The 12,001-nt window shown below is 37.0% G+C and overlaps 1 protein-coding gene across 1 annotated transcript; it reads right to left on the bottom strand.

The window, feature by feature from the left end:
• Positions 1 to 2,137: 2,137 nt before the first annotated feature.
• Positions 2,138 to 3,109, bottom strand: LOC112717615 (uncharacterized). The gene has a single exon (XM_025769597.1). The coding sequence runs from the start codon at positions 3,107 to 3,109 to the stop codon at positions 2,138 to 2,140; it is 972 nt and encodes a 323-aa protein (XP_025625382.1).
• Between the last annotated feature and the right edge of the window lie 8,892 nt (positions 3,110 to 12,001).

Genomic DNA, 12,001 nt, shown 5'->3' with positions numbered 1-12,001 from the left:
TTCCGGACCCGGGATTATCAGTTCATATTTTGGCTCGTCCTCCTCCGAAGTACAGAGCCTGTGATGAGTACGAAGATGAGTGATAAACTCAGCATCGACCAACGGTTCCTCCCCAAGGACCGTAACATCAACCCACTGAGAAAGGACGTCTACAGAAGCCATTTTTGTTTATATACAAGATGACAAAAACCTACAAAAAGGGAAAAAGAAAAAGAAAATCAATCCCTAAAAGAGAGGGATACAAAGCCAAAATCTACGGACTAACCTATCCGCCCACAAAACAAAGCATGCAAATACGAGGCATGACATGAAAGAAACAAAACTAACCTTTATCCGAGAAATGAAGGTTGGAGAAAACAGAAATCTTCGAACACAAGAAAACAGCACGAGCAAGGAAAGAAGAAGTTTGAAAGATTGCAGAAACGGAAAAATGAAAAGAGAGGGAAAGTATTTATAAACATGCTAAGGGGCATAATGGTAAAAGCGGAGCAGTCATTAATGAGATTGCACCGTTACCAAAGTCCTCGATGCTTCCCTAACGGACACGACGCTTGAATTGACGTAACTGTCAGAAACAAAGGGTCGCGAAAATCACGTCGGTTTCTAAGACCCATGTTTCCTCCAAGCAAGTCGACTACGAACCCGAGTTAAGTACTTGAACCCAAACTTTAAAGAAAATTTGGGCTCAAGTAGGGGCACTGTTCATACCCTGGCCCAATGATAAAGGCCCAAGTCCAATTAAAAGGCCTAATCTGAAGGATTAAACCTAGCTAAGTACCGACCTCCACGTAAGAAGTCGGTATCAACCACGACTTGGTCTGAAGAAGTCGGATGTGAGGTTAGCTGGCAGATAAGTGTTCATTCAAATGAGTAACCGCCCCTAAAATCTCTCTAACCGCTTCATAAAGCCATATCTTAACCTCCCCAAGATAATAGGGACGGTTAACACCCTAAAGATACGGCACTACTCCAACGGTGGTTATTGGCTCACTACTATAAATACACTGACACCCCTCAGGTATCTCTAAACCCAATACTCTCTAGACCTGCTCACACTCTTGCTAACTTAGGCATCGGAGTGTCTTTGCAGGTACCACCCCCCATTCACTGGCGAGCACAAGTCGGACGGAGCCTCCCGAGTTGCAGATCCACCCGGAGTCCTCCTCCTTCATAAGTTTGGGCCACCTAACGCCATCCATCTATTTAATCTCCGGTTACCCACCGTAACAATTTATATTTATATATTTAAATGTTAGTAAAGATATTTATTTTAAATTTTTTAGAATATTGAATCAAGTAGTAAGTCTTTAAAGATTTTGACTTAAAATTAATTAGTAGAACATATAAATATTATTATTAAATTTTACATGATAAATTAATAAAAAGATATAAAGTATCCACTATTTATTATCATAAAAAATTAAATTAATGCTTTATTTTTTTTAAAGACTAATAATTAATCTAAAGTCCAAATTTTTAAGAATTTAATTATCACTTTACTCAATTTTTTACTATTTTATATTTTTTATCTACGCAAGATTAATTTTACTAATTCAATTAATAATTTATTAGTTAAATCAATATCCTGATCAGATCAATTCAGTTCTTACAACTATGGTACATAATAATAATAATCTCTTTATTGGGTGTTGCGCCATAAATCGTCAAGGGTTAGATTCCTAGGTTGTACGATACTACAAACTTCATTGGAAAACAAATGATACCAAAACTTCAGAGACAGCAAATTAATTGTTTAGATTTAGATTTGCACACTCGCTAATTCGATTATAGTCATATATAGATAGTATATATTTTTTATTTTTTTATATATATATTTCAAATAGGAGGAGGAAGAGTTAGGGAGATAATAAACACCAGAAAATTAAATCAAGATACATATATCAATCGATACTAACTACTAATTGAGAAACAAAAAGTTTTGAGAAAAAAGATACAGCAGAGTACATAGTTAGAGGTTAGGGAAGCAGAGAACCACGTGTGCTGCACGTGCACGAGAAGAACACGAAACAGCAACACCACCAAAATCCTGCAATATCTAAGATGACAGAAAAACCCTTCCTCCAAAAAACAGTAACGAAATTACCAAAGTACCCTTCCCTCCCTCGATCCCTCTCCTCTAGACCAAGTCTTCCCCTCCGGCGACCTTCATCTCCTTCTCTCCGGCGTCACCATCACGGGGACCCGACCGGCTGTAGAAGCTGGCGCCGGCGTCCAGTGCGTCCGAAATCGGCTTAATTACCATAAAGCCCTCCCCTGTAACCGCGCAAACAAAGGCGCCAAGGAACACAACGAGAGAAAAGACGCCGTAGAGCTGTGACTCCGGCGTCCACACCGCGGTGAACCCTAGCGCCACCACCTGAATAGGAAGCGCGAAGAGCAGCGCGGTGGACAGACCGTAGATCCTCAACCTGAGCCCCTTGTTGATCACCAGCGACAAAACGTTCCAGCAAGATAACAAGAAGCACGCCGAATATGCAATCGCGAACACCGCGAATACGGCACTGCTCAGCAACGGATAAGTGCAGAGAACGGTGTCCTCGCCGAAAGCGTCGGTAACCACCACGTGAGCCTGCCGGAAGGTCGGCGGCAGGGCACGCTGCCAGGAGGTGGAGAACATGAGAATGCCATGAAGCGCTGAGACGGGAAGGCAGGTGAGGAAAACGGAGAGGACAGTGCCGAAGTGGTTCTTGGCGGTGGTGACAATGGAGGCGTTGAAGAGGAAGAGGAGCGTGACGAGGAATGCTGGCTGGAAGAAGCCTAAGGAGAGGATGATGTGGAGCTTGCAGAGGCCGACCTGGTTGGAGACTTGGTCGTTTTGGTCGGAGAGGAAGGAGAAGAGGCGGAGGTGGAGGTGGCGGATGAGAGGGAGGCGGAGGAGCTCGGAGAGGGACCAGAGGGAGATGAGGAAGACGAGGAGGAATCTAACCGCCCAAAGGGAGTTGAAGTTCTTGAGATGCTTTAGGGATTTTGACTTGAATTGAAGGTGGAATATCAGAAACAGCGACACCACCGATAGAAATATCAGCGTCGATATGAGCGTCACCGTGGCTACTTCGAATGCAGAATTCACCGCTCTTGATGTTGGCATTAACATATCAACCAATCAATTTGGTTTCTTCTGTATGTATCGAATCTCTCTCAATCCCTAATAAAGTAATAATATTGATTTTCCTCCCTTCCCTTCCCCTTGAATTAATTTGTTTTCTTGTGTTATATATGTATGTATATGAAAAGGTATTAGGTTAATTAATAAGTAAATAAGAGAGAATTACTTGGAGAGATGAGGGCCGGAGAGGAGGGGGGAGTGGGGGCGAGGGTTGTGGCGACGGCGCGGGGACGTGCGGTGGAGGGGTAAAAATGTAAAGCATGGGTGGTGGTTAGGAGGCATGTGGGGGGATAGTCGGGTGGGAAGAAGAGCATGAAATGGTTTTTTGTCCCTATCCCCCCTATTCCCAATAACGGGTGTGGGGGGAAACACCTACACAATCAACACTTTACTTATTATTCCTATCTTCCTATTATCGTGAATCATATGGAATTCGAGGAAGATGGGGAACAATCACCCTGAGAGATATTGCAAAGACAAAAACAAAAACAAAAGCAGAGAGAGAGAGAGAGAGAGATTGCTGGCTCTTTTTGATTTTTGTTTCTTTGGTTGGATTTTTGTGGTGTCATTAGAAGGATCCTTTTATTTCGCTGCTCTCGTGTGGGATTGCCAGCAACATCCTTCAGTTCTCCCCACCACCCTAAAATCACTTTGATCATGCTATCAAATTAACTTAGGTTATTAATTAGGGTTGTTTTGTTGTGTTTTTTCTATATATAATCATCAGTGCTTTTTGGTTATTAGAATGGGAACCAAATTTACAGATATGCTAATATGGACATGTATTTATTTTACCCTAATACACGTATCAGTCATTACTTTTTTTAAGCAAATATTATCGGAATATATTATATTTTGATATTTATTTCATAAACTATGTAGATATTCTTTCCTTTTCTCTTAAATTCAACACATCAGATTTTTTCTAATTAGTTTTCAGTACTAGGATTCGGATTTCTGAATCTCCTTATTTATTTTTAATATATTAAAAATATTTTTTTTGAACTCCCGATACTTACTTAAGCGTACGAGTGAGCTGACCACTCGACCAACCCAAATTGATTAAGGTATTAGTTAATTAAACTGAATAATCTTTTCTTTTTCCGGTTTTTTCGTCCAAAATATAGTGCATCGTTACTTGTTAACATTTCATTTATAATTTTAATATTCCTCTATTCTTAATTACTTATTTTAACCTAAACAATTTAATTTCTATAGAAATTATACTATGCATATTATTGATAAAGATATATTCAATTTTGTTATTTAAAAATAATGATTAAAAAGATTATCGTGTCCATAATAATTTTATATATGCTATGTTCTTCACGAATCTAATAATAATAATAATAATAATAATAATAATAATAATAATAATAATAAAATGCTATTTTTTTATTACTAAGCAATGCTCCTTAAAATTACAAAATATAAAAAATATGACTTTAATTTTAACAATCTTATCTCTTTTGACATCGAGTTAAGTCCTATTTTGGTTCCTGGAATTGACAATTGGCGAGTTGTAATGATTTAGTACTCGAAATTCTAATTGCTTTAACTTAATCTCTTCAGATTCAAAAAAGTACTCCATGTTAGTCCTAAGCACATTTTTCATCATCAGAACTAACGCTGCCAGTGACGTGGCATAGTCTTTATCACGTTGGACATGAAAAAAATAATGTCCCATGTGTTTTGACACAAAAGAAAGGTTAAAACAATGTCATTTGAGGGTTTTAGAATAATAAAACGTTACTTCTGTAACCTTTTGATCACTCTTCATCTTCTCTTTTTTCATTGAATTTCAAATATAAAATTTTTTCTCTCTTCTATGGGTGAAAGTAAGTAGAAGTTGTTGGAGGAGAAATGGTTTATGGTTAAATATCGATTATCACGAAGTGTGTATAGACGTGCATGGAGGTTGAACACAGCTACAATGGTTCATAACTCTGGTAACTGAGGTTAGCGACGAGTATTTTTTTTGTGATTTTTTGCAATGTATACATGTTTGTCGATGATATTATTTCTATGCTTTTGTTATTTTGATCCTATTTTTTTGAACCAGAGTTCCTGTTAGGGTTTGTTTTAGTTCCTATGTTACTGGGTGCAAGAGTTTCTATATATGCTCTATTTGCAATGCTTGATAAATGGGTTTATGTGTGAGTGTGTGTGTGTGTGAATTTTTTTGACATCTGTTAACTTTGTTGCTAAATTATAAATATGTTGAGAATTTTGTGTGTGATTGCCTCTGTACCTATTTTGTTCCTGAATTATAAATATGTTGAGAATTTTGTGTGTGATTATCTCTGTACCTATTAATTTGATGTGCTAATGGTAACTATACTTTTCAATCAATTATTCAGACGGAGGTATTGATGGATATTATGTTCCATCATGGGAAAAGTTTCAGAAAGATGGTAATGGGAATACAATTTATTCGCCTGTTAACAATGCAGTCTTAGTGACCTTGATGAGGATATATTAGAGGTATTATTTGTCAGAAATTATTATAAAGAACTTAGGTATGACAATGAGTTAAGGGAGATGTGGTTTATGACTCAGAAGAATAATGACCTGATTGATATTTATTTTGAGTATGGAGTTTCAACACTAGAGTTTCTTGAGGAGAAGGAAATTCTTGTGCATGTTGATGATGAAATAACGGAGAGTGGTGATGCTGATGCAAACTTAAAGGCCAATCACAATATTGAGATTAGTTCTTCTATGTCTACTCCAAGCCCCCTTGCCAAAGAAATACTTGAATCCTATCTCAAATTTCACTTTAGACCCCTGCCCAGGAACAATAAAACCATGTCTAAGGAGAATGAAACCATAACTATTGCTCTTGATAAACCCCTATCCACCAACAATGAATGCATTACCCCTGCTACTAATAAACCTATTTCCAAGGAGAATGAAACCAAATCTCCAACCCAAAACCAATAAATTCCTTACCACATCAAATGATAATCCTAAGTCTATGGCAAATCCCAAGCCTGTTAGTAATGTTGCAACAAAAAAACAAAACCTAAGTCCAGTAACAAGCCTAAGTCTAATTAATGTCTATACCAAAACCCAATTTAAGGTCTAACAAGAAGGTAACTGAAAGAACTCAGAGTTGCACAAGGGTTTCTTTAAATTTAAGCACGTTTAACATCATGGGGCCAATAAAAGGTGATCAATTTTCATCTGAAGATGAGCATACGACTGAAGACAACTCTTTATGAACCTGGCCAAGAAGATAGCTCATCAAGTGGTAATGATGAAGTTGTTGGTAACATGTCAAAAGCTAAGATGAAAGACATGAAGTTCAGGCAAGCACCTGCAGCTGCCTTTGCAAAGCCAAAAAGGAATCTAATTTAATGATGATGATGCACTAGTTGCGAATAATGAAGCTGAAGAGTTGGACTTTAGGTATTTGGGAGTCCCACATGTAGATGATGCTGTTGTTGATGATGCCTTGGATCCGGGAGCTGAGTCTAATAGGGCCAACGGATGGAACTCAAAGAAAATGCAAACTCCTCCCAACTCCAAAGATGAGCTTTCTGATGATAAGGATGATGTTGTGTTTCCAGTATTTAGAGAAAGTGTTAGGTTTTGTAAGCTAAAACTTGAGGTAGGGATGAAGCTTAAGACAAATTATGATTTTAGGGAGGCTATAAGAGAATATACAATCGAAGAGGGAAGACATATAAGGTTTAGAAAGAATGATGTAGTGAGGTGTCAAGATGTGTGCAGGGTTGATAATTGTAATTGGATAGTATATGGATCACGGGACCATGAGGAAACATATTGGTATATTAAAACCTTCAACAATGATCACACATGTCCAAGGGAAGTCACCTATAGAGCTGCAAATCAAAGTTGATTGACAAGCAAGTTTGTGACAAAAGTAAGAAAGTACCCAAATTTTAGGCAATGTGAAACTACAATTTATTTCAAGTCCAAGTGTGATCTAATCCTAAATAGGAATTCTATCTCTAAAGCCTTGGCATATGCTAGAGCTATTGTGTATGAGGATGAAAAGGCCCAGTATACAATGGTGAGGGACTATGGTGAAACCCTCCTTTAAGTGCAATCCAAGATTAATAGTCAAAATCGGCACCACCCTACAGCCTGATGGAGAGGTGATTTTCGAGAAGATGTATGCTTGTCTAAATGGGTGCAAAAAATATTTTAAAACAGGGTGCAGGAGACTAATTGACCAAGATGAGATGTTTCTAAATACACAGTTCGGAGGTTAGATCTTATTCGTAGTGGACAAGACGCAAATCATCATATTTATCTTATATTATGGCCACTTGTGGAGGTAATGAACAAGGAGAATTAGAAGTGGTTCATGGATCTACTCCATAGGATCTTGGTAGCTATAAACAACATGGATGGTGTTTTATGAGTGACATGTAAAAGGTATGCTCCAACTCTAGTTATTCTGTTAGACTAAATGGGATTATATTATTTGTTCTGTCTTGCAAATTTATTGGTTCTGTAACAATATATTTTTCCTTGTTAATATGTTTTTGTCTATGCTTGGGAATACGCTACATGGGAATTGTTTTCTTTAGTTTAGGATAGTAAAAAATAGGGACAATCTAAGGGCACGATATCAATGTGTAGGGACTAATTTTGGTTCATTAAACAAATGTTAAAGACTATTATAGGTTAATCAAATAAAAGTAAGGGATTATTCTAGGTCACAATAAAAGTATATGAGATGTTGTTTGCACATACAGGGATTGATACCAGATATCCAGGAGGTAAAGACTAGGGTGCACCATAGATTCTGTGTGGCACTGACGAACGGACTTCTGCTAGTAAAGAAATTCACAAATAAGTTCGTGTTGTAAGTATAGTTTCTAAATCAACAGAGAATCCTTTCGTACAAAAGTTTGGTTGTCACAAGTAACAAAACCCAATAAATTTATAAACCGAAGTATTCAAACCTCGGGTCGTCTTCTCAAGGAATTGCAGGGAAGTATGATTTATTATTGGTTATGTAAAAAGATATATTTTTGGGTTTTTGAAATGGAGAACAAGTAATTTAAATAGCAAGAAAAATAAATTAATAATAATAAAATCTCTTGGCAAGGTATGAGAACTGGAATTCCTATCCTAGTTATCCTTATCAGGTGTGATGAGAATTGGGTTTTAACCCCACTTGGTCAGCCATTACTAAACAAAGGAAGGTCAAGTGGACTAATTAGCTTGATCCTCAAGTCCTAGTCAATCCTTAAGGAAGGACTAGCTTTAGAGTGATCCAAATCAATCAGTAATTCCAATTTCAATCAACAGCTGAGTTTGATAACTCAAGTGTCTCCAATTAATCAACCAACGCCAAGAATGTAAAAAGCTAAATAAAATCATAGATCTGAAATACCTCAAATTGCATTAATAAAAGAAAATCAATCCAAACCTAAAGAGTTCATAAACCAAATTGAGAAAATAAGTAAAAAGAACATTGAACCTAAAAATTGAGAAGAAGAAATCCTAAATCCTAAAACTAAGAGAAATTCTAATTCCCAAAACCTAAGAGAGAGGAGAGAACCTCTCTCTCTAAAAACTACATCTAAATTATGAAAAGTGAATTATGAGTCGTCTCCCTTCATTCCTCCACTTTGCAGCCTTTAATCTATGTTTTCTGGGCTTGAAACTGGGCCGGAAATAGCCCAGAAATCGTTGGGGGCAAAATCTGCCACGCTGATTTTTGTCACTGCAACACATCCGTGTGGAGCACGCGTTCGCGTTGCCTATCCGTATGGTCACTATAGCAAATTATATATCAAATCAAAGCCCCAGATGTTAGCTTTCCAACGCAACTGGAACCGCATCATTTGGACCTCTGTAACTCATGTTATGATCATTTGAGTGAGAAGAGGTCAGGCTGGACAGCTTAGCAATTTCTTCAAGTTCTTGTATTCTTTCCACTTTTGCATGCTTCCTTTCCATCCTCTGCGTCATTCCTGCCCTATAAAACCTGAAAATACTTAACACACAAATCACGGCATTGAATGGTAATAAAGGATAATTAAATTTAATATTTTTAAAGCATAGGAAACATGTTTTCTCATATATCATAAAACAAGGAAGGAATAGTAAAACCATGCAATTTACATGAATAAGTGGGTGAAGATTTGATAAAAACACTCAATTTAAGCACAAGATGAATCATAAAATAGGGGTTTATCAACCTTCCCACACTTAAACAATAGCATGTCCTCATGCTAAACTTAAGGAGATAAAATAAATGAGTAGGGAAAAGTAAGACTCATGCAATGCAACCTATGAATGTGAATGCAACTACATGCTAAGATGTTACTTGGTTAAAAGCAAACAAGTTCTTCAAGACAAATACAAACCAAATTCCACTAATTCAAATCGTACAATAAAAAGCAAGTAAACTTGTAAGAAGATAGCTCATGAAAGCAGGGAACATAGAATTAAGCACTGAACCCTTACTGGTAGTGTATATCACTCCAACTCTCAAGTGTCTAGGGTCAATCATTTTACTCTTTCCTAGTCATGCTTTCTCAATCTTGTTCTTCATCTAACCAATCAACAAATATTTAGCATACCAATGCAAATATTATGAGGTCTTTTCAGGGTTGTAATGGGGCTGAGGTAAAGGTAAGGATACATGTATGGCCAAGTGAGCTATAATATGAATCTTTGACTAACCTAAGCTCTTACCTAACACAAACACATACTCTATGTAATTCTAAAAATCACACCTAGCCACCCATAATTCCCACTTTTGTATAATTCCCATACTCATGTACCAATTTTTTGATATTTCTTTACTTTTATCACATGTGCATTGATCTTTATTAAACCTTAACATTGGGGTAATTATATCCCCTTATTGACTTACTTATTTTTTTTAAAACATAACTTATCAATGCATATGGATTTTTAATTTTTTCTGGTTTTACATGAGTAGGTTCCCAAATTCCCAATATTAAAATAAATTAGAAACATGATACATTCCCTTATTAACCCATGTTCCCACAATTTCTCCACACTTAGTTGATACACAATCTCTATCTTAAGCTAATCAAAGATTCAATTAGGGTAATTAATTGTTTTTCCACTTAAGGCTAGTGATGTGGTAAAATATAGAATAAATGGGATTAAAAAGCTCAAGGTGGCTAACAAGGGTGACATAAAAGGGTAGGCTTATTTGGATAAGTGAGTTAATAATCAAATATGGCCTCAATCATATGCAAGCATGTAAATATACTAAACAATGGACATATAGACTAGAACAAAGTAAAGATTGCAATCATAGAGAAGAAAAACACACAAGAATAAAATATTATGGTTAAATAATGTAACCATGCAATTAAGCTCAAATCTCACAGGTTGTGTGTTCTAGCTTTTAACTATGTTCCAAATACAACTTCCAAACAAATTTAACATAAAAGTTTTGATTTAAATTTGTGAAATTTTTTCAAAAATAGGGTCTTAAAAAGAAACTCATTACTTTAACCAAGCAGTAGCTAAATGCATAAAATCAAACAAACATGCAATGCAACATGCAAATGCAACAATGTACTAAATAAAATAAAACATTGGTGTTGAGAAGAAAATAACTAACCCATGGAGATCGGTATCGACCTCCACACACTTAAAGATTGCACCGTCCTCGATGCATGCTGAGATGTGCAGGTGGACGGGCTGCTACAACTGATGCTTTTCTCTAGAGATTGTGCAGATGGACTTGTCTGTTGCCCCATATAGAAGTTTCTTTTTCCTTTTCTCGGTGGCCAGCCTGAAAGAAGAGAAAAAAGAAGAAAAAGTAATCCAGAAATAAAGATAAGAAAATAAATAAAGTCTGGGTGGGTTAATGCCAAATAATGAGGGTCTTAATTACATGGTAGCTACAACATGCAAGTGAGAAAATAATAGAAGCACATCGCATACCAGTGGTGCAAATTTTGCAACAAAGGGGAGGAGTGTGGGTAATGAAAGACAATATAAAATCATGTCAATGCAAAATTAATACAAGTATCATAAAAGATTAGCATTTACTTAAATAATATTATCCAACAGTATAAAACAAGTCACTGAGCACCGAAATAATACCAGAAAAGATGCAACAGTTGAATATGAACAAGTAACACCAATGGAAAAATAATAAATTTAGAAAGAAAAAGAAATATATGTACAAAATTAAAATGCAATGAATGAAATATGCAAATAAATTAAGTAAAATAAAATTGAAGTGAAGAGGGATGAGAAGTTAAAGAGATAAAGTAAGAAAGAAAGAAAAAAGAAGAAAAGATAGAAGAAATTAGGATTAGAGAAGAAATGATAAGATAATTGGCACTGATCTGGATAAGTTGTGCGGCGCAGGCGACGCGGATGCGTGAGTGACGCGGTCGCGTGGTGTGCGATAAGGTTAGGTGACACGGATGCGTAGGTTATGCGATTGTGTGGCCTGATTTATGCGATTGGCGCGAGTGCAGCCTCGCGTTTGCGCAACTCTCTGTTTCAAACTCATTTTGCCAAAAATCTGGGTGACGCGTTCACGTCACCATTTTTGAAAAACGATGCGGACGCGTGAGGCACGCGTTCGCGTGGTGGGGCTTGTGCTTCTAGCACGAGTCCAGCCCTACTCCATCATAACTCTCTGCCATGCGTTTGCGTGGGTGACGCAGATGCATGGGGAGGCTATTTCGCAAACGACACGAACGCGTCAGTGACGCGGTCGCGTGGGCGTATTTGTGCCTGAGGCACGCCTCCAGCCACACTTTCGCGTGACTTACTGTTCACTTTTCTTTTCTTCCTAATGCACTTATGACGTGGACGCGTCGCGTGCTTTTTTTTTAATAATGCAGTATGCAGAATGCAATACTAATATGAATGTTATGCATGATT

Source organism: Arachis hypogaea, chromosome 10 (assembly GCF_003086295.3).
Source record: "Arachis hypogaea cultivar Tifrunner chromosome 10, arahy.Tifrunner.gnm2.J5K5, whole genome shotgun sequence".
In the NCBI taxonomy this organism is placed as follows: Eukaryota; Viridiplantae; Streptophyta; class Magnoliopsida; order Fabales; family Fabaceae; genus Arachis; species Arachis hypogaea.
Note: the sequence above shows the minus strand (reverse complement) of the source record. Positions and strands in the feature narration are given on the sequence as shown.

Coding starts and splice junctions, on each gene's coding strand:
- LOC112717615 (XM_025769597.1), bottom strand. CDS start 3,109: ATGCCAACATCAAGAGCGGTGAATTCTGCATTCGAAGTAGCCACGGTG.